General features: G+C 41.8%; 1 protein-coding gene across 1 annotated transcript in view; it reads left to right on the top strand.

The window, feature by feature from the left end:
- The window catches only part of LOC109936810 (sodium/hydrogen exchanger 2-like), a 145,645-nt gene that overhangs the window by 25,966 nt on the left and 97,352 nt on the right, over window positions 1-22,327 (top strand). Inside the window, exon 2 of the mRNA XM_048605134.1 lies at window positions 935-1,398. Within this exon, the coding sequence (XP_048461091.1) occupies window positions 935-1,398 (464 nt within the window). The remainder of the gene's footprint in view (window positions 1-934; window positions 1,399-22,327) is intronic.

The following is a 22,327-nucleotide window of genomic DNA, read 5'->3' as shown; positions in this document are numbered from 1 at the left end:
GTTGAGCTTTTCCAGCAACTTCTGTTTTTGTTCCTTCTTCAAATTAAGTCTGAATGTTCGATAACTGTTTTTTCCAAGAGTGGAATATGCTGAAAGCACATGCCCGACGTGTCTGCACCTGTCATTAAAATGGAGAACTACGCCTTTCTGGTGCAGGCATAAGGAATTGAGAAAGAGGAAGTCTGAGAGGGAGAGAAGGCGAAATCTGGAATGATAGTTGCTGAAGTCATCAAGAGCTGAAAGCAACTATAACAGCCGTCAAGGTTGTGTAGGAAGCCTGTGAGAGGGCTGAGTAAGACAGAAAGCAAGAGTGTCTCTCCTTCAAGATGACTGGCTTGGCTGACATTACTGTACTCAATTTTGAGGCAAGGACGCCATCCACTACGTTACAATGTCTGAATCTCTCTCCACAGAGGCTGACTGCTCTGCTGAATGTTTCCAGAATTTTCTCTTTGCATCTCCAATTTTCAACATCCACAATAGTTTCTTCTTTCCAAAGCACCCACTTAAAACTCACAAGAAAACCAAAATGTGTGGGAGTAATGGATACCAATGTACTTGAACAGCCATGGTTTTGTTCTTACTTGCCTATCAGTTTCAGACGTGAGGTTGTATACAAACATCAACTGGCTTCAGTTTTGTGGCTATCTCGACGAGAAATTTATTTGCTTACGGAGCCGTAGAGTCACAGGGTTGTACAGCAGAGAGACAGACCCTTCTGTCCAACTCGTCCACGTCGACCAGATATTCGAAATTAATCTCGTCCCATTTGCCAGCATTTGGCTTGCATCCTCCTCAACCCTTCCTATTCACGTGTCCGTCCGGGTTGTAAACTATTAATAAACTTCAGCACTCTCTGTCTTATTTGTGCTGTTGGTAATGTGACTGTAAGTTTTGCAATTCATGTGAGAACTGAATTGTCTTTGTTTTTCAGGATTTCATCTTTACATCAAGCTACCCTCGATCGTACCCGAAAGCTGCCTGCTTATAATTGTGGGCCTGATAATGGGAGGAATAATCTACGGAGTGAATGAGAGATCCGCACCAGTTATGAGCACCGATATCTTTTTCCTCTACTTGCTGCCACCAATTGTGCTGGATGCAGGCTACTTCATGCCAAGTCGGCCCTTCTTTGAGAACATTGGGACGATCCTTTGGTACGCGGTTGTGGGAACCATGTGGAACGTTTTCGGAATTGGCTTGTCCCTGTACGGAATTTGCCAGATTGAATCCTTTGGCCTAAAGGACATTTCCCTCCTCTACAACTTACTGTTTGGAAGCTTGATTGCTGCTGTGGATCCAGTGGCGGTTCTGTCAGTGTTTGAGGAGATTCACGTGAACGAGCAACTGCACATTCTGGTTTTTGGCGAATCGCTTCTCAATGATGCCATCACTGTGGTGAGTAGTCCAGTGCGTGATTGGCTTCGTAGCATATTTTAACAGCAGAGCAGCTGAGCATTGTGTCAGCACTCAGAATCCTTGAACTCATTTTTCTAAGTCACAAAAAAAAAGCACTTTTTTTAAGACTAACCCCATTGTCCAACTGAAAGAAAAAGTCGCAGGAACTTCGAACACAGAAGAAGGCCATTCAGCACATTGTGGGATTGATTGATAGAGCTTTGTTCTGCGCTCCACCTTCCTTACTGACAGAGTTAGTAGATAAGGTAGTTGTTAAGGTATGTAGGTTACAAGAGTTTAGAAATAGAGGTCAGGAAATTGAAAGCAAAAAGCCATGGAACATTGTGAATGACTAGATGGGCCCCAGGTGGACAGTTCTGGGCACCTCATCAGGAGCAATACAAAAGGGAATCCATTCAGTTCTGAAGGGAAAAAAAAGAACAGTAATTCTCTTTCTGTCCATACAAACGCTGCCTGATCTGCTGAGTTTCTCCAGCACTTTCGTGTTAAATTTTAATTTCAGATTTTCGGCATTCGCCGTATTTTACTTTTATACCATTCCACATCTGATTCCTGGACACGATATTGCCCAGCTTCCTTGTACAGCTATTTATGGAATCAGTTTTCATCACCTTTTGAGGAGGAGAGGTGTAGACCAGGGCAGTTCTGAATGGGGATATTTGCTTCATCTCTCCTCTAGATCTTTTGCCAAGGATTTTAAAACTGGTCTCTGGTTACTGACCGAGATACTTAACAGAGGGAATAGTTTTCTCCCCCTACTCTACTGAAACCTCTAATTGTCATGAAATCCTTTATTAGTCCACCTTTAATCCTCCTTTTATTCCAAGGATTTTCAACATCTCCAAACAACTGGAGTTGTCATCCCATTCCACCTACTCTTTCTAAGACCGACTTAATGGCATTTGTGGAAAATATAGGCAAAATCGTAAGTAGCTTTGCAAAGAGCTAAGCTACGCACAATGACTTGCATCTATATAGCACCGTTACCATTGCATGATATCCTGACGTAATTCACAGGGACATTATCAAGCAAAACTTGGCACAAGGGACATAACGGGATGCTTAGTTAGGTAAACAAAAGCTTGGCCAAAAAACTATGTTTCAAGTAGCTTCTTAAAGTTGGAGAGGGAGACAGAGATTAGGAGTGGCTTAGGGGAGGAACCCAGAGCCTAGACCCTTGGCAAGAATTCCCTCCCTAATGGTGTTGTGCTACCTACAGCACAGGCTGTTGCATGTATGGAACGAGCTGCTAGAAGAAGAGGAGGAGGTGGGTACAATTACAGCATGTAAAAGGCATCTGGATGTGTATATGAATAAGAAGGGTTTTGAGGGATACAGGCCAAATGCCAGCAATGGGACTAGGTCAGATTGGGATGTCTGGTTGGTGCGAACGAGTTGGATCAAAGGGTCTGCTTCCATGCTGTATGACTCTATGACTCTATGACATGGACTGCAGTGGTTTAACAAGGCAACTCTTCACCACCTTTTCGAGGGGCAGCGAGGAATATGTAATAAATGTTGGCAATGCTACAATCTATGAGTCATGCTTACATCCTATGAGTCAATAAAAAGAAAGCTGAGAGCAGTGTAACTAAAATCAGGGATATACAAGAGGTCAGAACTGGATAGAAATTGTAGAGATTTTTGTAGGTCTGGAGAAGTTGTGAAAATAGGATCAGGAGAGGCCATGGACAGATTTGAGAACAAGGATAAATTTTCAACCTGGTATGTTACCAGACTGGAGTGGGACCTAAACCTCGATCCAATGTTTATATCAGTGAGAACTGGTTGATGGCATGCAAGGCTCGATTCAAGTTAAGATATGGATGTCAAGGTTTTGAATGAGCTGAAGCTGACAAATGGTGCAAGACGGCCAGGAGTTTTGACCTATATATGAACATATGGGGCAAAGATTGTCAATGCCACAGAAGCTGAAGCCGTCACATCTGATGATGGGGCAGATATGTGGCCAGAAGCTTAAAATTGCACGGAGTATGGTCCAGCCCCAGAGAGTTCCCCAGGAGATATATGGGGTTGATAGCTGCGGAACAGAGTTTCTGATGGAGATCAAAGACTTTGGTCTTGCTAATATTTAGCTGAAAGAAATTACTTCATATCGAGTACACAAAAATGACCCTTTTGCAGTATGCCTGATTCTGATCTAATTATAAGCATCTGTATCATTTTACCGATTTCCACGTGATGGTTTTCTTGGCTGCCTGGGAGCTAAAAGCACCTGCAGTAATTCATCTACTGAGAAACAAAATGCCATTTTCTCAAGATTGCAATTAGTTTATTTTGTTTTAGTGTCTGACAAATTTTACATCCAGTGGGAAGTTAAGTGCATTCCGATCACGGGGTGGGCACATTTGGCTACAAATGATTGCAGGTGGTAATTTCTTCATGACACTATTTTTAGTTATTTTAACAGCAAAGCCCCAGACATGATCCAATTCTGTGCTGAATTAGTTACATTAGTCAGAAGCATAAACGCCACAACTGGACCTCAGCATCCCTTGATTCGAGAAGGGTGACAGAAATATGCCCAGTTACCATTCTTCTGACCGTCTGTGATCGCTGGTGGAAATTATGCATCAATAATGTTTGAAGAGGGCCTGATCAGTGGGTTATTGATCGTCATTGTAAGATAGTGTGTAGACAATGGTGCAGATAATGCGTTAAGTGTAATGGTGAGGCTAACAGCTTTCACTGTTAAAATATTTAATTGAACAGTAATTTCTGGTGACTGCATATTTGTGGAGTTACATGGAATTCAGCAAGTTATTATTTGAATCCGCTTGCTCCCCAAGATATTTTGCTCTTACGCTATCTCAGTGAGAGTTGTGGCGTTTGATTGTATGAAACAGTATGAAGTTGTTGTGAAAAGATAGAAGGAAAAGCAGCAAAAAAATTAAGGCTTGTTAATTCCCATTTAATTTGACTTTTAGTCATAAAATTCCTACCGTGTGGAAGTAGAAAATTTGGCCTGTGAAGTCCACATCAACCCTTCAAAGAGCGTCCTACCCAGACTCACCACCTTACCCTATCCCTGTAGCCTTGCATTTCCCATGGCTATCCACCTGGATCCCTGGATGCTGTGGATAACTTATCATAGCCAATCCACCGAACCAGCACGTCTTTAGACTGTGGGAGGAAACCGGAGCACACGGATAAAACCCATGTAAACACAGGGAGATTGTGCGGACTCTATACAGACAGTTGTGTGAGGGTGGAATCGAACCCTGGTGACGTGAGGCAGCTGTGCTAACCACAGACTCACTGTGCTGCCCTTTAATGGCATGATAAATCTTAATTATTGCCCAAAAATCACTCGTGAATAAAAAAATTGTACAAGTGTGAAGTATTCGTCCTTTAGATTTTAATTCTTGTTGGATATTTTAAAAAACATTTAAATAAAAAGACATCTTACTTACTTATTTTATTCTATTTTTGGCCTGTCTTTTATTCCTCATTTTGCTTTCCATGCACGATTTTGCATTGAACTAACTATGCAAATATTAATTCCCTGGTTCAGACAATGCATAACTTGGTGATGATTCATGAATATGTTAAAGGCGACAGTGTTGCTTGTCCTTTTCATATAAATTCAAAGTGCCCTGTCGTGGGTGTGTGTTGAAATATATTACTAACTGCTGCAAGTTCTGGCATAAAAGCCCCTAGAAAATCTATGTGGAATTGTAGGCTTAATAGGTACGGGTAGTTTTTGTTCACCACAGATTGCAAAATTCAAGGAAATTTGGAACCTTGCAAGTGAACAATAACTCCTGCAGCCAGGTATTTCAAAGCTGCTAGCACCTCAGAGCTGACATCTTTTACAGAAATTGAAGCAAAAAGGAGGGGAGCAAACACATCTTTGGTTTACAGTCAGGCTGTCATTTTTCATGAATGCCACGCTGTACCATTCCAATCCATCTCAAGGAAGAGATGGATCAATGAAAGGTCCAGCATCCTGTGATACAAAAGATTAACACAGGACTGGCAGAATTGGGGTATCAAGAGATTCCTCAAGTAACAGACTTTTGGAAATGAGTTACAGGATTATTTCTCTCAATGTGAAAGCTTTCAAGAGCAAATTGATTGAATGGTTCCACCAAGAGCATTTAACAAACGTTATATTGATCATCATCTTGAAGAGTCACTCTAAGATGGCCAAATGCAAGTCAGGTACCTGTTTGAGAAGGGATCTAGAAAGGCTGAAGACCAACATGATCATAGTCTGGGATTTTATTCTGCTGTATTCAATTAGAGCCTTTTTGGGTGACAATAGAAAATTTCCTTCAGTTTGCAAGTTATTTTTTCAAATTGCTAGCACATTCTTTGGAATTAATGTCCATTTGAAATTGTAAATGCAACCATTTATAGCCTTGCTTTGTTTACCAAAATTATAGAAACTGTAAATGAACAGAACCCTAAGTATTTACAAAAAAAACACTGTAGTTTCTTGTTTCAACTTGGCCTAGAAATCTGTATCAGTTGTATCTGCGATTGAACACTCAACATTCTTAAGCAACATTCCTCTATCTGCTATGTTTGAGGAGGAAACTGTTGGCACACCTCTTGGAAATGGACTAATGCCGCAGCACCTAGTGAAATGTTACAATATGAACTGAATATTCATTATGACCAGTGATCATTTCTAACCTCCAAATTACAACACTATTAATTACACCCATTGTGGTTGTGCAAGAAGGCATGAAGTTGGTTCTGTCATGAAGTCAAGTCTGTAGCATCACAGAAATTTGGCCAGCATTGTGTTACTTGTGTCTTATTTTGGGTGTTTCAGACATCACAGTCAACCACAGGCTGAATGCAGACATACTAATTATATCAAAATAGTATAGAGTACCTGAAGAGACAATCTAACTAATCAAACGCAGCTACCAGATCTCTGAAATTATAGAAAATGGGAATTTGAGCTGACTAAAGACATACACTGTAATATTGTAGCCACAACGGAGCTGAATCACAGAATCCCTACAGCTCAGAAGCAGGCCAATCGACCCATTGAGTCTGCATCGGCCCTCCAAAGAGGATCCCACCCAGATTCCCTACCCCAACCCCTTAACCCTGCATTTTCTATGGCTAATCCACCCAGCCTGCACATCCCTGGACACATGGGCAATTTAGCATGGCCAGTCATCCTAACCTACAGATCTCTGGACTGTAACTAAAAAATATGTTTTGGAAGTCTTTGGTTTGTCTGTTGGTCAATTGATGTTTCATACACCAAAAAATGGCTCAGGAGGATTGCTCTTTACTGATTTTAAAATCTAACAACTGCCAGTGCATCATATGGAAGCTCCAGATCTCTAGACAGATCCAGGCAGGAACATAACTGCTTTATTTTTATCAATTGGGCCAACATCTCTTGAGTCTTGAGTTTCCAATTTAACATGCAAGCATTGTGTCATCTGTAGTTTAGAGATTTGAAATGCCATGTTCATATCACTGACATGGGTGCCGCTGTGTTTCAGAGCTACACCTGTGAACACTTTCTGTATGAAAATCCAGGCTAGGAGAGTAGAATGGGTGGGCACATCAGCAAGTTAAACTTTCTGATGGCCGCCATTGTGCCATCCTCTCAAGGCAAATCAATTTGTCAGGCTGTTCACAATCTTGTAAATGCAGCAAAAAGGCCAAAAAAAAGCCGTTTTTTTTTTCTTACTGATGGGACAACCAGTTTTATCTGTATACATGTAAAAATGTAAAATCCATGAGCTAAGAACATGCACACTGGTGACAGCACTTTCATTCTGTTGATATGCTCGCGACACATCTTTAGCGGTGTAGCTCTCATTTGCCCAAGAAACACCCTCACAGCTTTTTTACCCTTAACAATTTTATATTACTTGGGATAGGTGAAGAACGTGAACATGGCTGATGATTATCTTCTTGAGAAGATATTAAAGAAATAGGGTAGCCGTAAAAAAGAGACATTTAATTACAATTGAACCCAAGGCACTGACGAAGCATTTGGAGAGTGTATCATTGTGTCACATCTTTGCGAATTGCTGATTACTGCCTTTCTGTCTGCTTCTTAAACATATCTAAGATGTTCTTCAGAGACAATTCATATTGCACAGCAGTGCAAATCAGGATTTAGTTACTCAGAAGTGCATTTCACAAGCTAGTGCCTATAATGGAAAAGAAAATCAGGCAGTAGGCTGATGACTCACTGTTATCTGCTTAACAGCAGTAGCTGCTTGTCACTTTATTCCCTATGTCCTGTTCAGGCACAACGCTCTCTCACAGTGGTGAAAGCTATGGTCTGAACTGTGGTTGACAGGTAAACTAAACTTATCCAAACCATGCACAAGAGATGTGTGCAAAACGACACTGCTATAACAGTAATAGTGATGAATCGATAGCATTTTTAAAATGAAATATAGACATTTCAACTGGGTGAATCACGAGATGGATCTAAGGGTATTTCACTGTCTATTTATTCTTCACAAGAAACATAATGCCATTACAATTGTTGCTTTAATGTGATACTTCTTTTTCCATATGCTTTATTTAGAGTGTTTCATCTCTTGTTTCTGCTCTGTTTTTATTGACTGCCAGTATTCTTGGTCAATATCATCCTAGAGTAAGGCTCTCTCGTTGTCTTCAGTACTGTAACACTCTTCAGTTACACTCATGAATATACAGGTTATTGAATACAGCTGTCTGGTGTAGAGTTTTACTGCTGTGCCATTGCTTGCTTCTCTGTGGTCTGATCGCTTGTCTGAGTAACATCAGTTACATCACCAACATCATCATTTGGATATTCCATTACATCTCTCCCAAGTTTCCATTTTACATTATTCATGTAATTCTACCAATTTGTTTTTAATTATTATTATTATTGCCATCTCCACCTTAATACCTCCCCCAAACTCCCAATCCCACAGAAAGTCCAAATCTCTTAGCCCAAGATGCTTTGCAACTCTGATGGATCATCCTTACCTAGTTCACTTCATTTCCACATGATGATAATTATCAACCATTCCTGAAACTACTGTACAATTCGTTCTGGTATTCAATATCATGGACTTGTCTCTTTCCCACATCTTGTGCTAACTGCACCTGGTCTTGCTTCTTGATTGGAGTAGGATCAATGTCTATCTGTTGTTTCTTAAATGTTCCTTCAGGTGTTCTGACAATACATGTTCTCAGATTAATCTGTTCCTTCTGCTTGTCTGCCCCTTATCTGGACATTCTGACTTCATGTCAAAGTCACAGTGTGTGTCAAACTGTACTACTTCCATTTCTTTGTTCTGTGCTGTTTTTCTATCACCTTGACATTCTCATGGTTCTGGGACATTATGTTCGGCCTGAGATTATACTTCAACAGATGTATTTCTGATATTAATCTTCAATGTAGTTCTGCCAGCAAATTGTCAAATAATGGTGATCTATGTTTGGGTAATGTTAATTCCAACTCTGCATTTTCGGACATTAGAGAATTTACAGTTTTGACTGCCCTCTCTGCTTTACATTTAACATGAAGATGAAGTGCAGAATGTAACACTTGGTTGGTACCTACTTCTCTGATGAACAGTCTGAATTCCGCATTCAAACATTGAGAACCTTTAGTGCAAGGCCTGCACCTTTGTAATGTCCTGAAAATTTCACTGGTTCTGTGGTCATGCTCTGTTTTGCTCTGACCATTTCCTAGGATATTATCGATGTAACAAAATGTATCTTGCATCCTTCACGAATTTTTGACATCGCTCCCTGAAAGATTTCCGCTGTGAACAAAATTCCAAAGGTAGACAATTGAAAATGATGAATGTGGTCATCAATCTTAATTGTCTAGGGTTACCTTCCATAACATGCTAATTGTGTCAGATTTAGTACAAAAATTGTTCTGGCTAATTTGGCCAAACTATTGTCCACTGATCAGTAAAATCCATATACAATCTTATTCTTCCTTTGGGTTGGGGACTGTTATCAGTACTGAGCACCATTTTATTGGTCCTGTCACTGCTGATGTGAGTCCATTTGTTATCATGCCATTCAAATAAATATTGACTAGAAATGGGTGAGGTACTTTTGTCCGAGTGCATAGGCAGATGATCTTAACATCTTCTTGCGGGGTAACGTGGCATTCCAAGAAAGGTTGCCCAAACTTCTGAATAACCTTGGCAAAATTCCCTTTGATTTTCCCCTTGCAGCGGAGTATCCACTCTCTCTAAGTGGTCTAGCTGAATGCATACATTTTTACTTAGCAAGAAAGCCTTCTGGATCTTTAATAAGTAGAGAGTCTCACTGATCCCTTAACCTAACTGACTGAGTGCAGTGGCAAAGTCACTAGGCAGCTGAAGGTCTACGCCCCCTGGACCATGAAGTTTCATGCTGGAGGGTTCACTGATTTTAACCACGGAAGTTGTCAGCTGGTATTAAAAAGCTGCCACTGTATTGAGTTTAAATTCTTGATTGAACCTTTCTGTTGTGCAGTAGTAGTCCAGAAGCTTTCATTTAAATTCACTTAGGAATATTGACTGGATTTGTTAATCTTCATCCTTGATTTGTTTGATCTTCCCTTTTACAAATTATTTCCCTTTGACATAAATATTCCGTCCGTATTTCCGTGCCAGTGTGGGAGCTGCTGGTCTGCAGTACTTCTTGAAGTTCCCTACTTTCCACATCGGCAACACAATTACCACAGTCGCCCACTTGCCCTAGTGTGAGCTCCTGTTTTGCCTGAGAAAAAAAAGGACAGATTTTCATCCCTAAGACCCACAGCATGAGTCTCCTTCCAAACTATTCTTTGAAGGTTCTGTATCAGCAGCACCTTGCTAAACAGTGTAGATCTGTTCATGATTCAGTCAATTCCTCTTGTGGCTGAGACTGTTGATTCAACCTTTTTCTTTCTCTTACCAGATTTCTCTTTGCACTAAAGTATGTGTGGAACCCCTTATTTGGTACTTTCTTCCACAGACTGCCTCATAATGACATTATTAACAATTAGCAAAACTGTTTACAAATATTTATTGACCTGGTGCCTTTGTTCCTTTGCATGCAACCCCAATGCAGCCCTGTGTCTCTGGATCTACTACTTCCAGAGCTCCCATTTCTGGCCTTATTATGGGTCTTCAGTATTTTCAAACTGCAATAACAAGAAGAATATCTTGAATAGAGCTGCATTTTGATTGTTTAGTACACTGCACTGACTTGGGTAAGTGCTTGAATTATTTTTTGTCGCTCAAAGTCTTCTGACTAGCTCTGTTTGTTCTCTGTAGTCTTCACATTGTACTGCTTTATCTCCGAAGTCTTCTGAGGTTCTGCTCTGTCTGTTGCAATCTTGACTCCTTCTTTTTGTGCCTTGTGGATTGTGACCTGACTTTAGTTTGAAAGTTTGAATGCCCTCAGTTCCACCGTGCTTTAAAATGATATTTGTGTTCTGGAGCATTTCTGAGCCTGCTATGTTATCTCTTGTTTCTTTGGGGATTAGTTGTCTATGCAGACAATTTAAGGCTGCTTTAATATGCCAATCTGCCACTAATCTTGGTCTCCAGCATCTCTAATTTGCCCTTATAGAGAGTAAGGCTCATTCACTCTCTTTAGTACTGTAATTGTATATATGTCTCACAAGTTACTGATTACAGCATTGCCCATTTCTTGCTCCTTAATGTTGCATAAAGATGTGTACTAAGTACTGCCTTAAGTACCATCTACTTCGATGTTATATGGTCTTGGTGGGAAAACAGCTTGAAGGAGTAAGACTAGTTATTCAGGTCCTCCTCATAACCTCTGTGATGATGTTGATCACATCATTGTGAGTTGTATTTAGTTGCTAGCATACAATAAACTACATCTTATTTAAGACAAGAGCTTCTTCTGATTAGGCTAGCACACCAGACAGAGGAGGCCCTGTAAATCCCTCCCCTAAAAGAGAATGGTAGCTGTAAACCCTACCCCATAGTACAAACTGCCTGATCCAACACAGTGCCCTGTAGTGAATTTTCTGGTCACCCTGCAATAGGAAGGAAGCTATTAAACTTGAGAGGGTTCAGAAAGGATTTACAAGGATGTTGCCGAGATTGGAAAGTTTGAACTACAGGGATAAGCTGAATAGGCTAGGTTTTTTTTTCCCCGGAGCATCAGAGGCTGAGGGGTGACCTTATAGACGTTTATAAAATCATGAGTGGCATAGATAGGGTGAAAAGCCAAGGACTTTTCCCTAGGATAGGGGAGTCCAAAACTAGAGGGCATAGGTTTAAGGTGAGAGGCGAAAGATTTGAAAGGAACGTGAAGGGTAACTTTTTCACACAGAGCTTGGCACATATATGGAATGTGCTGCCAAAGGAAGTGGTGGAGGCTGTTACAGTTATTCAAATGTTTCTCTTTAGACCAAGAATTTCCCTTAGGAAAGTTTGAAATCTCCGTTAAATTTATATATAATATATTTCTAAGGTGTCTTTCTTCTCAAGTTTACTGCTTTCTAATTTTCATATTCAGTCAACAGGAGGTCATAGCTACTCGAGTCAGAAAGAGTATTGTTGTAGATATACTATTTTGTTATCCTACGCAGTTACCATTTTGATTACATTCATAGGACCGAGTGCTGCATTTAGCCGTGCATTCACAAAAAGAAATGGTTTCCTTAGATTTTGACATTTAATTGCTCATTGTGGAAGGCTTTCTGACATTACTGCCTCCATCGGCTGTTTATTGTGGTTACATTACATGTCATATATCTCAGCTTTCGTGCTGCTCCTCGTGACTAATTTAAATGTCATGACCTTGCATCTTCTTTGTTTAATTTTTCCATGAAGATAACATAAAAATCATTAAAATGCACCAACATCAGGGACTAAATATTAATAATGCATAAGTGAAGTGGTTTTCAATATCGTGCTAGCTGAAAAAAGATTAGAATGCCTTTAAAAAACAAATTGTATTTTAAAATCTGCTGCCTACTTGTAAGGCGCCTGTTCTGAAAGAGTTAATATTGAAATTGAATTTATCTGCGCCCAATCAGATGATGACATACAATCTTTGGGTGAATACTTAGCCAGTCTTTCACAATATCCTGATGAGGTCAGATGTATTATCGATGGCTCCTGGTATTTATGTTAATGTAACATTGTACTCATTACTATCATGCAATAAACTACCTCTTGTTAGTAAAACAAATGCCTCTCTTTGGTAAGGCTTAACTGTGGTCTTTTTCTCTACCACTGATTCTTAGACAGGGCCTTACACTCATTGTGAGAAAGAAGATTGAGAGCAGCACTGTACCTCAGGCACCCTGCATCCAATGTAACACTGTCCATAACCTTTGAAAATTGTTGACACGCCCTCATTAAATGTGACATGCTGGAGGGCTGAAGAGTTTAGTCAAATGCATATTGAGCTCAGTGTGTTGCCAGTGAGATTATTTAGCAGTGCACACATAGTACCTTGCAAATTTCAATCTTCGCCCCATGATCTTGGTTTCATATTTGAAAGCTTAATTTGTTTTTCTCAAAGAAAATTTGCTTCATTCCTGCTCTATATTTAAGGTACACACATTCTCTTTAAACCTTGCAACATTCTTATGCTGTAGTTGGGGTGGCACAGTGGCTCAGTGGTTAGCACTGCTGCCTCACAGCACTAGGAACTCAGGTTCAATTCCATCCTTGGGCAACTGTCTGTGTAGAGTTTGCATATTCTCCCCATGTCTGTGTGCATTTCCTCCAGGTGCTCTAGTTTCTTCCCACAGTCCAAAGATGTGCAGGTTAGGTGGATTGGCCATGCTAAATTGCCCATAGTGTTCAGGGATGTGTAGATTAGGTGGGATATAGGGGGATGGGTCTGGGTGGGATGCTCTGAGGATTGGTGTGGCCTCATTGAGCAGAAGGGTCTGTTTCCACACTGTAGGGATTCTAGTAATTGCATTAAGCGCAGCATTTGTTGATGACTCATTCTGGTAACAGGTTGTGTTGACTTGCTGTGAGTTTAATGTTACAATGTAAATAGCTATGCTTCATTTCTTAATGACATGAGCTATGAAAGATCAACTGTTGACAATGTGAGGAAGATGGACCATTTTAGTACAGTTTTTGCATTGACATGAAGAAGTAGTATCTAACACAAATTATTTTTAAAGGCAGTGTTGTATAATTTCAGAGTTTTATCACAATCACCAACATAACTTTAGCTGTGAACTTGACAGGTTACCAGTCCACCGTTTAATCTAATCCATTTCATTTGAGTGAAATCTGCGACGAGATTGCCATCTGCTCATGAATACTACTAATCTTTTCACTTCAGCAGTTTGATTAAAATGTTTCAGAAGATTTAAGCAAACTTGACAGAAGGCTTATCAGTTGCTTGCTTTTGAAAACTCAAATACAGACCCTCATCATCTATATCACTGAACCTGGAAAAGTGAAGGCTCACCTCACCAACAGAAATAATAGTCTTTCCCACTCCCTCCAGTGAGGGTCGTATGCAGTTCACAACCTGATTCTTAATGGGACAAGGCTCATAACAAAACCTGCTCTGAGATGCCAAAGGGTTGGGTTCCTCTGATCTTAATTATGAAAGATTTGATGGATGAAAAATTATTAAAATTGTGCCAATATGTTTTGAATTGAATGCAGATTTCTACTGCTTATTTGTGTTCTTGAGGAACTGGACTGAGGCAGTTCAAATTTATTTTATGCAGACTGCCATAAACAGTAGATGGGAATTCCATCAGTCCAAATTCTAAACACGTTCTGAAGACTAATTACTGCAAAAAGAGGGTTTTGATTTTTAACACAGTGAACGAGAATGAAAAAGAAAATAAGATTCCATCAGTGATATTTGACCTAGAAACAAGGTACAATCTTTTTTTAATCCAGTGTGTTCAACAGCAGAAATGGAGAACCGTCATTAACACATCAGAATTTTCCCAGGCCACAGATGGTTTTGGAAATGGTGAGGAATTTGAGGACATATGGCGACAAAGAGACAATCACATTTCTGTTGATTTAAGAGGTCAGTTCTGAATCTCACTAATGAGCAGCAACTGCCTTATTTCCATGCATTTGCATCTCACCAAGAGCCAATCTCACCTCCGCCACCCCCCCAACCTCCTTTGTGTCGCTCCCCATTCTGCTGTCCTTCCTTGAGAAACTAGTTAGAAAATTTAGTATGGTTACCTGGCCCTACAGCTCTCTGCTTGCTTCTCTGAGCCGACATCCAGTTTTGCCGCCACTACCATTTTCCTGAATACTCCGTGAATACCATCTCTATCCACCTTTACTCCATGTAAGTGGGCACTGCCAAGCCACCAGCCTCACAATATCCTCATGGCTGCTTTCAGGCCTGGTGTCACACCTCTTCAGCCCTTCAAGGCTTCAGTTTGGAGCTGAAGAATATTAATGCCTTGCATGCTTCAGACCGGTCTGTTTCATGCAGGAATGCACACGCATGCCTTTCATTTACATCCAATACATCTTACGTCTCTTTGTATATTTTCCGGGTGAGCACTCACTTTGTGCTTACTTTGAGGCTGTCAGCATCTCCTGCATTTTATTGGCTTTTTAGGGCATTGGTATTTGCAAGAGAATGCACAGGTTCTCAGCATTACTGCTTTGCGTTGGCTTTCAGTGCAGTCGGAAAGATAGGCAGCTTGGTTGCAGTAAACAATCAAGGGAGTGGACATGTTACAGTACGGCACCTTGCTCTACCAATGTTGCAGCTAAAACATGCCAGCAGCTTACACAGAGAAAACACAGTCTGAAGATTAAATCCTTAGTGGAGTCAAGGGGGAACTGTGATCAGTTTAGGGGCAACACCACAGTGAGATAGGGACCTCGTCTGATTTACAGTACAGGGATATGGCTGTGCTGAGGCAGTCGCTTGGACCTACTCCTGCCTAGGTATCATTGCCGTAGCTGTCTGGAGATTGGGCCACAGTCAGTCCTGCAAATCAAGTCCACCAAGTTTGGGGCATACAGGTACAGCAGTGATAGAGTCATAATCATTTAGTCATACAGCATGGAAACAGACCCTTTAGTCCAACCTGCCCACACTGACCATGTTCCCAAACTCAACTAGTCCTACCTGCCTGCATTTTGTCCATAGGCGTCCAAACCTTTCCTATTTGTGAATTTCTTCAAATGTCTTCTCAATGGTGTATCTGTACCTGCATCCACCACTTTCTCTTGCAGTTCATTCCACACACAAACCAATCTCTGTGTAAAAGATGTTACCCCTCATGTCCCTTGTAAGTCTTCTTCCTCCCACCTTAAAAATATGCCCGCCCCCCCGTCTTGAAATTCCCCACTCTAGGTACATTCAATGGAGCGTTGGGACAGGTAGTAAACACAAATGTGGAATGGTCTGCATTATGATGTGACACTGATGGAACAATGAGATGAATGTATAGTTGTAAGCTGATACTGCCTAATACTGCCCAGGGTATTGCTGGAAGTAGGGGTGGGCACATTGTGTGGCAAGTCACCACCAATGAAGAACACTGGATCTCAGTAGTGGACATGCTAATGTGGCAAGTCATGGACTGATGGTTAAAATAAGGAATATTTATGGTCAGTGGGAACACCGGAAACTTGAAAACTGCTGGGGTTGGCAGAGACAGCCTGTCCAAGTCCTTCTGCAATCTTTCACCTCCCTCAACACTCCCAGTCCCTCCATTTATCTTTGTCTCATCTACAAAAGAAGCAACAATAACCTCAGTTCCTTTGTGCAGATCATTGATGTATAACGTGAACAGTTGTGGTCCCCACATTGACCCCTGTGGAACTCTACAAGTCACTGAAAAATAAACCGAAAGAACTGTGGATGGTGGAAATCAGAATCAAAATCAGAAATTGCTAGAAAAGCAATCAGAGAGAAATCAGAGTTAATGTTTCGGGTCCAGAGACCCTTCTTGAGAAGTTCTGAGTGCTATTTTACCATGCACTCCCAAGTGCTCCACAAACTCATCCTTAATAATGTACTCTAAAATCTTACCAATGACCAAGATCAGGCTAACTGACCTATGATTTCCCGTATTCTGCCTCCTTCCCAATTTAAACAGTGGTTTTATATTAGCTTTTTTCCAGTCCTCTGGGACTCTCCCTGGGTCCAATGATTCATGAAAGATCAACACCAATGCCTTCATAATCTCCTCAGCTTTTATTTTTAATTTCAAAAGTACATTTTATTCATAAAATATCTTTATCGTCACTAAATCAGTTCAGTTCTATACAGTAGTTTATGAAGAAACAAACAAACATTGGAGTTTGACTCTATCCAGCAAACAAACCAAAGACATTTCTTACTTGTACAAACCTATATTTGCATGCATTTGAGGCATGGTAGGAGTCTGACAACTGAACAAACTCCCAATTAACTTCAGCAGGAAGACCTCAGATGGTGGTCATTCCCCCCGCGCCTTGGCGCCAGCTGCCCCAAGCTTTAGTGCGTCCCTCGATACACAGTCCTGGAGCTTGCAATGTGCCAGTTTGCAACATTCGGTCGGTGCCAACTCTTTCAACTGATAGACCAGAAAGTTTCGGGCAGACCAAAGAGTGTCTTTCAATTGATGGTCTTCCAGGCGCAATCAATCTTTGTCACGGTGCATGCCCCAGGCAACAGACCGTAGAGCACAGAATACTTTGTCATGGGGCTGCTTGGAACGAACTTCAACAAAAACCACTGCTTGTTTCTCTAGACTTCATTTGCAAAGACACATTCCAGAAGGAGATACGTGACAGTCTAAACTCTGCCCCCCAACCCCCCACTCCGCAGCTGCTTTGAGGACAGCAAGCGTTGGCACAGACCACCGGGTGTACAAGAAGGATCTCACAGGTAGTGCCCATCTCCCCACAGGCCATGCGGTGTCTTGGTGCTTGTTGAAAAATTCTGGTGATGAGGCATTCTGCCAAATGACTTTGATGGTCTGCTCAGGAAACACGCAACAGGATCCACCCTCTTCTTTTCCTGTAGGATCTTAAGGAGACCATGTGCTGACCACTTCCTGATGGACTTGTGGTCAAAGGTGCTTTTCTTTGCAAGTATCTCCATGAAGGACAGATGATATAGAACAGTCCAACTCCTGTGACAACGAGACCAGTCCCATCCTTCGCAACACCAGGGACGTAGAACCTCAGTACATAGTGACACTTGGTGTTTGTGTATAGAGAGTCTATCCACAGCTTGATGCAGCTGCACACAAAGGTGGCCATCAGGATGAGGGCGATGTTGGGTACGTTCTTCCCCCCACCCCCCTTATCCAGAGTTATGTTACATGGTGTCCCTGCAGACACGGTTCATCTTAGACCTCCAGATGAAGTGGAACATGGTTTAGGCAACTGCAGTGGTGCAGGTTCTGGGAACAGGCCAGACCTGCACCACTGTCTTAGACTTAGAAACCCTACAGTGTGGAAACAGGCCCTTCGGCCCAACAAGTCCACACTGACGCTCAGAGCATCCCACCCAGACCCTTGCTGCATAACCCCCCCTAATCTACACATCCCTGAACACTATGGGCAATTTAGCATGGCCAATCCACCTAGCCTGCAAATCTTTGGACTGTGGGAGGAAACCGGAGCACCCAGAGGAAACCCACGCAGACGCAGGGAGAATGTGCAAACTCCACACAGACTGAGGGTGAAATCGAACCCGGGCCCCTGGTGCTGTGAGGCAGCAGTGCTAACCACTGAGCCACCATGCTGCCCTGCACCATTGCATGTACAACAACAAAGAGAGTACCTCACACCTGATGACCAGGATTTTACCCGCAATGGAGAGGGAGCGGTGCTGCCAAAAAACCAGTGTCTGACTCACCTTGAATCTCAAGTTTTGGTGCATGCCCCAGTCCCTTCAAGCCGTGTTCCTAGCACCTTCAGGTAATCTGTCCTGATGTTGAAGGGGATAAAGGATTGATCGACCCAGTTTCCAAAGAGCATGGCCTCACTCTTCTCTCGATTTACCTTAGCTCCCGAGGTCAGTTTGAACAGGTTGCAGATGCCTATGGGTCTGCGCATTGACAGCGATCTGAGCGGAAAACAGTGACGTCATCCATGTACAGGGAGGATTTGATCTGCGGGCCTCCGCTGCCAGGAATAGTCACCTCTATCAAGCTTGAATCCTTCCTGATAGACACGGCAAAAGGCTCTATAAAACACATAAACAAAGCAGGAGAGAGTGGGCAGCCCTTTCTTGACTCCACACTGATCAAGTAGCTTTCTGACTCCCACCCATTGATTGAGACAGCACAAGCTACCCACATATTCTAGATCTGTTTTGCACCAATTGATATTGGGTAGTTGCTATGATTAATCAAGATCTCTGTTATTATTGTATAAATAGAGTATCATGAAGCTATAAACTGAAATTAATGGACCTTGCTCATACCTCATCTGGGAATTGCTGCTTTTGAAAGGCATTCCCCTCCCTCAGGCTTTATCTAGTGTAACAAGTAGACTCTCAGAACTTTAAAAAAAAACTTATATGTATATCGTATTGCTTGTCCCCCGAATAATGTTGGTTTTAGATACTGCAGTTCCAGTTCCAAATTGGGCTTCCAGATTAATATTCAGTTTTTTGACTTCAGATCTGAAATAGCAGGTATAGGACAGCCGGATACAATCGCGGATTTCCTCCCCACAGCCTATTCTGGAGAGCGCATCCCGCACGGAGATGTGCAAGGTTCTGGTGCCTCCAGTATAAACGTCTCAAAGCCCTGGCAGCAGCAAACACTTCCACCACTCCGGCCATACGGGTGTCTGAGCCAGATGCCCAAGAGGCAGGTTGCATAATATCATGACCTGACTTTTGTGTGAGGAAAAGGTCAACACGGCCAATGGTGGAGTGCATGCAAGAGTCCTACCTGTAAAAGATGTACAGGATCTGACACAGACATGAAATGTCACTGATTTTAGACTTTTCAGATTTTACGGTTCTGTTTGCTGCAAATCAAAAACGGAGTATTAATCTGGAAGCCCAATTTCTAACTGCAATACCTAAAACCAACATTATTCTAGGGTAAAAAAAATAAGTTGTAGGTATAGATATACATTTTTCTAAAGCTCTAGTTGCTACACCACATAAAACTGGAAGGAGGGAAAGACCTTTGAAATGCAGCAATTCTCAGATGAGGTAAGAGTACGATCCTGTGGTTGGTTGGCTCGCCAAACTGGTTCGTTAGTTTGCAGACGTTTCATTACCCTGTGGGTAACATCATCAGTGCATACTCCGATGAAGCGCTGTTATGTTTTCCCACCTGGTATTTAAACTCTGGGGTCTGTTGGAGTTGATTACCTCATTTCCGGTTGTCCTTCGCAGTGATGTATATATAGGGTCTAGTTCTATGTGTTTGTTGATGGCCTTCTTGGTGGAGAACCAGGCCTCTAGGAATTCCTGTGCTTGTCTCTGCTGGGCCCGTCCTAGGATCCTGGTGTTGTCTCAATCAAACTGGTGGTTCACCTTATCTGTGTGAATGGAGACGAGTGAGTATTGGTTATATCCTTTTGTTGCTATTTGGTGTTAACGTATTCTTGTGGCCAGTTTCCTTCCTGTCTGTCCAACGTAATGTTTTTCGCAGTGCTTGCCTGGAATCGTGTATATCACATTGGTTCTGTCCATAGTGGGTAAGGGTTCTTTAGTTCAAGTTAGCAGTTGGTGTAGGGTTGACGTAGGTTTGTGTGCCACTCTGATGCCCAATGGTCGTTGGAGTCTTGTGGTCACTTCAGATATGTTCAGATGTATGGTAACGTGACGAGTGTGTCAGGGTGTACTGTATCTTCCTGTTGTTGTTTGTGTGATAGGCATCGTCGGACCCAGCTGTTTGGGCATCCGTTGTCCTTAAATACTTGGTAGAGGTATTATTCTTCGTTTTGGCGTAGCCCAGAGGTAGGTGACCCGTGAGTGTCCCATTGATTTCTTCATAGATTTGGCTATGAAATGTAAAATGGGCCATGAGGCATAGGTCCAGTAATTTCAGCATGTTGTCTGTGGAGATGGTGTCACTCGGGTCTTGTTCTTTTAGTAGTGTTGCTAATGTTTCTCTTGCCAATGGTATGTCAATTGATGTGAATAGGGCAGTAATGTCAAAGGACACCATGGTCTCGTCCTCGTCTATTCCTATGTCTTTGAGGGATTTGAGGAACTCCTGGGCTGAGTGAATTGAGTGAGGTGGCTTGCTGATGACGTGCTTTAGTCTTCATTGTAATTCCCTGGCTAACTTGTGTGTTGGTGTGCCTGGGAGGGATACTATGGGTCTGAGGGGTACTTCCGGTTTGCATACCTTTGGGAGGCAGAAGCAGTGATGCAGAAACTGGAAAGCATAGCCCTTCCGCAGATCCACCCTAAACTATGGATCCGATATGTGGGCGACACTTTTGCCATCATCAAATGGACTAAAATAGAGGAGACATGCCAACTAATAAACAACACTCTCACCTGCATCAAATTCACCAGGGAAGAAAAAAAGAACAAACAGCTCCCATTCCTGGACCTCCTGGTAGAACGCAGAGCCGATGGGGAATTTCTGAGGAAGGTATGCAGAAAGGCCACACACACGGATCAAGTCCTGAATTTCAACAGCAACCACCCCAACACCCACAAAAGAAGTTGCGTGAAAACACTATTTAAACAAGTGACAACACACTACAGCAACCCAGAACTATGCCAAAATGAAGAAGAATGCCTCTACCAAGTACTTAAGGACAACAGATACCCAAACAGCTAGGTCTGACGATGCCTATCGCACAAACAACAATTGGAAGATACAGTACGCTCTGACACACTTGTCACATTACTGTACATCAAGAATATATCTGAACTGACCACAAGACTCCCAGGACAATTGGGCATCAGAGTGGCACACAAACCTATTTCAACCCTACACTAACTGCGAACTCGAACCAAAGACCCCTTACCCACAATGGTTAGAACAAAGGTGATATACAAGATTCCATGCAAGCACTGCGACAAACATTACATTGGACAGACAGGAAGGAAACTGGCCACAAGAATACATGAACACCAACTAGCTACAAAAAGACACAACCAATACTCACTTGTCTCCATTCACATGGATAAGGAGAAACACCAGCTTGATTGGGACAACATCAAGATCCTAGGACAGGCCAAATAGAGACAAGCACGGGAATTTCTAGAGGCCTGGTTCTCCACCAAGAAGGCCCATCAATAAACACATAGAATTATACCCTATATATACACCACTGCGAAGAAATACCGGAAATGAGGTAATCAATTCCAACGCACCCCAGAATTTAAATGCCAGGCAGTAAAACACAACAGCGCTTCATCGGAGGCTGCACTGATGATGTTACCCAGCAGAGTAATGAAACGTCTGTGAACTAACAAACCAGCTCGGCGAGCAAACCAACCACAGCATCCACAACCCGAGCTACAAATCTACACAAGAACCTAAGTGTAAGATCCATTGATGTCAGTTTATAGCTTCATGATGGTCTATTCATACAATAACGACAAGAGATCTTGATTAATCGTAGCAATGACCTAATTTCAATTTGTGCAAAACAGATCTGATATACTGGGTGCATGCAATAAAACAAAATGAAAACAGTTGAGGTTAAATTTGGTCGTTTTAACAAATCTTAACAAGTCATGATGTTTAAAGTGTTGTCAGGTTGGAAATGATTTGCCAGTATTGACTAGCATTGACATATGCTTGATCCCTGTCTGATTGTTATTTCATTAGTCATTAGCCTGTTTATATGAAATACTAACTGAACAGATAGACAGTAAGATACCCAGAATTTAATGTTACATGGAGACCTAAGATGGCCAAGGAGGCACCTGGGTAAATCAGTTTTACCACAAAAACACTCTATGTCAATTAAAAAAAAAACAGGTAAAAACACAGACACATTACATCTGTGAATTTAAAAATAATTATTCACATTGTACAGTAACCTGACCTTGTACTGCA

Source organism: Rhincodon typus, chromosome 14 (assembly GCF_021869965.1).
Source record: "Rhincodon typus isolate 14 chromosome 14, sRhiTyp1.1, whole genome shotgun sequence".
Lineage (NCBI taxonomy): Eukaryota > Metazoa > Chordata > Chondrichthyes > Orectolobiformes > Rhincodontidae > Rhincodon > Rhincodon typus.
Note: the sequence above shows the minus strand (reverse complement) of the source record. Positions and strands in the feature narration are given on the sequence as shown.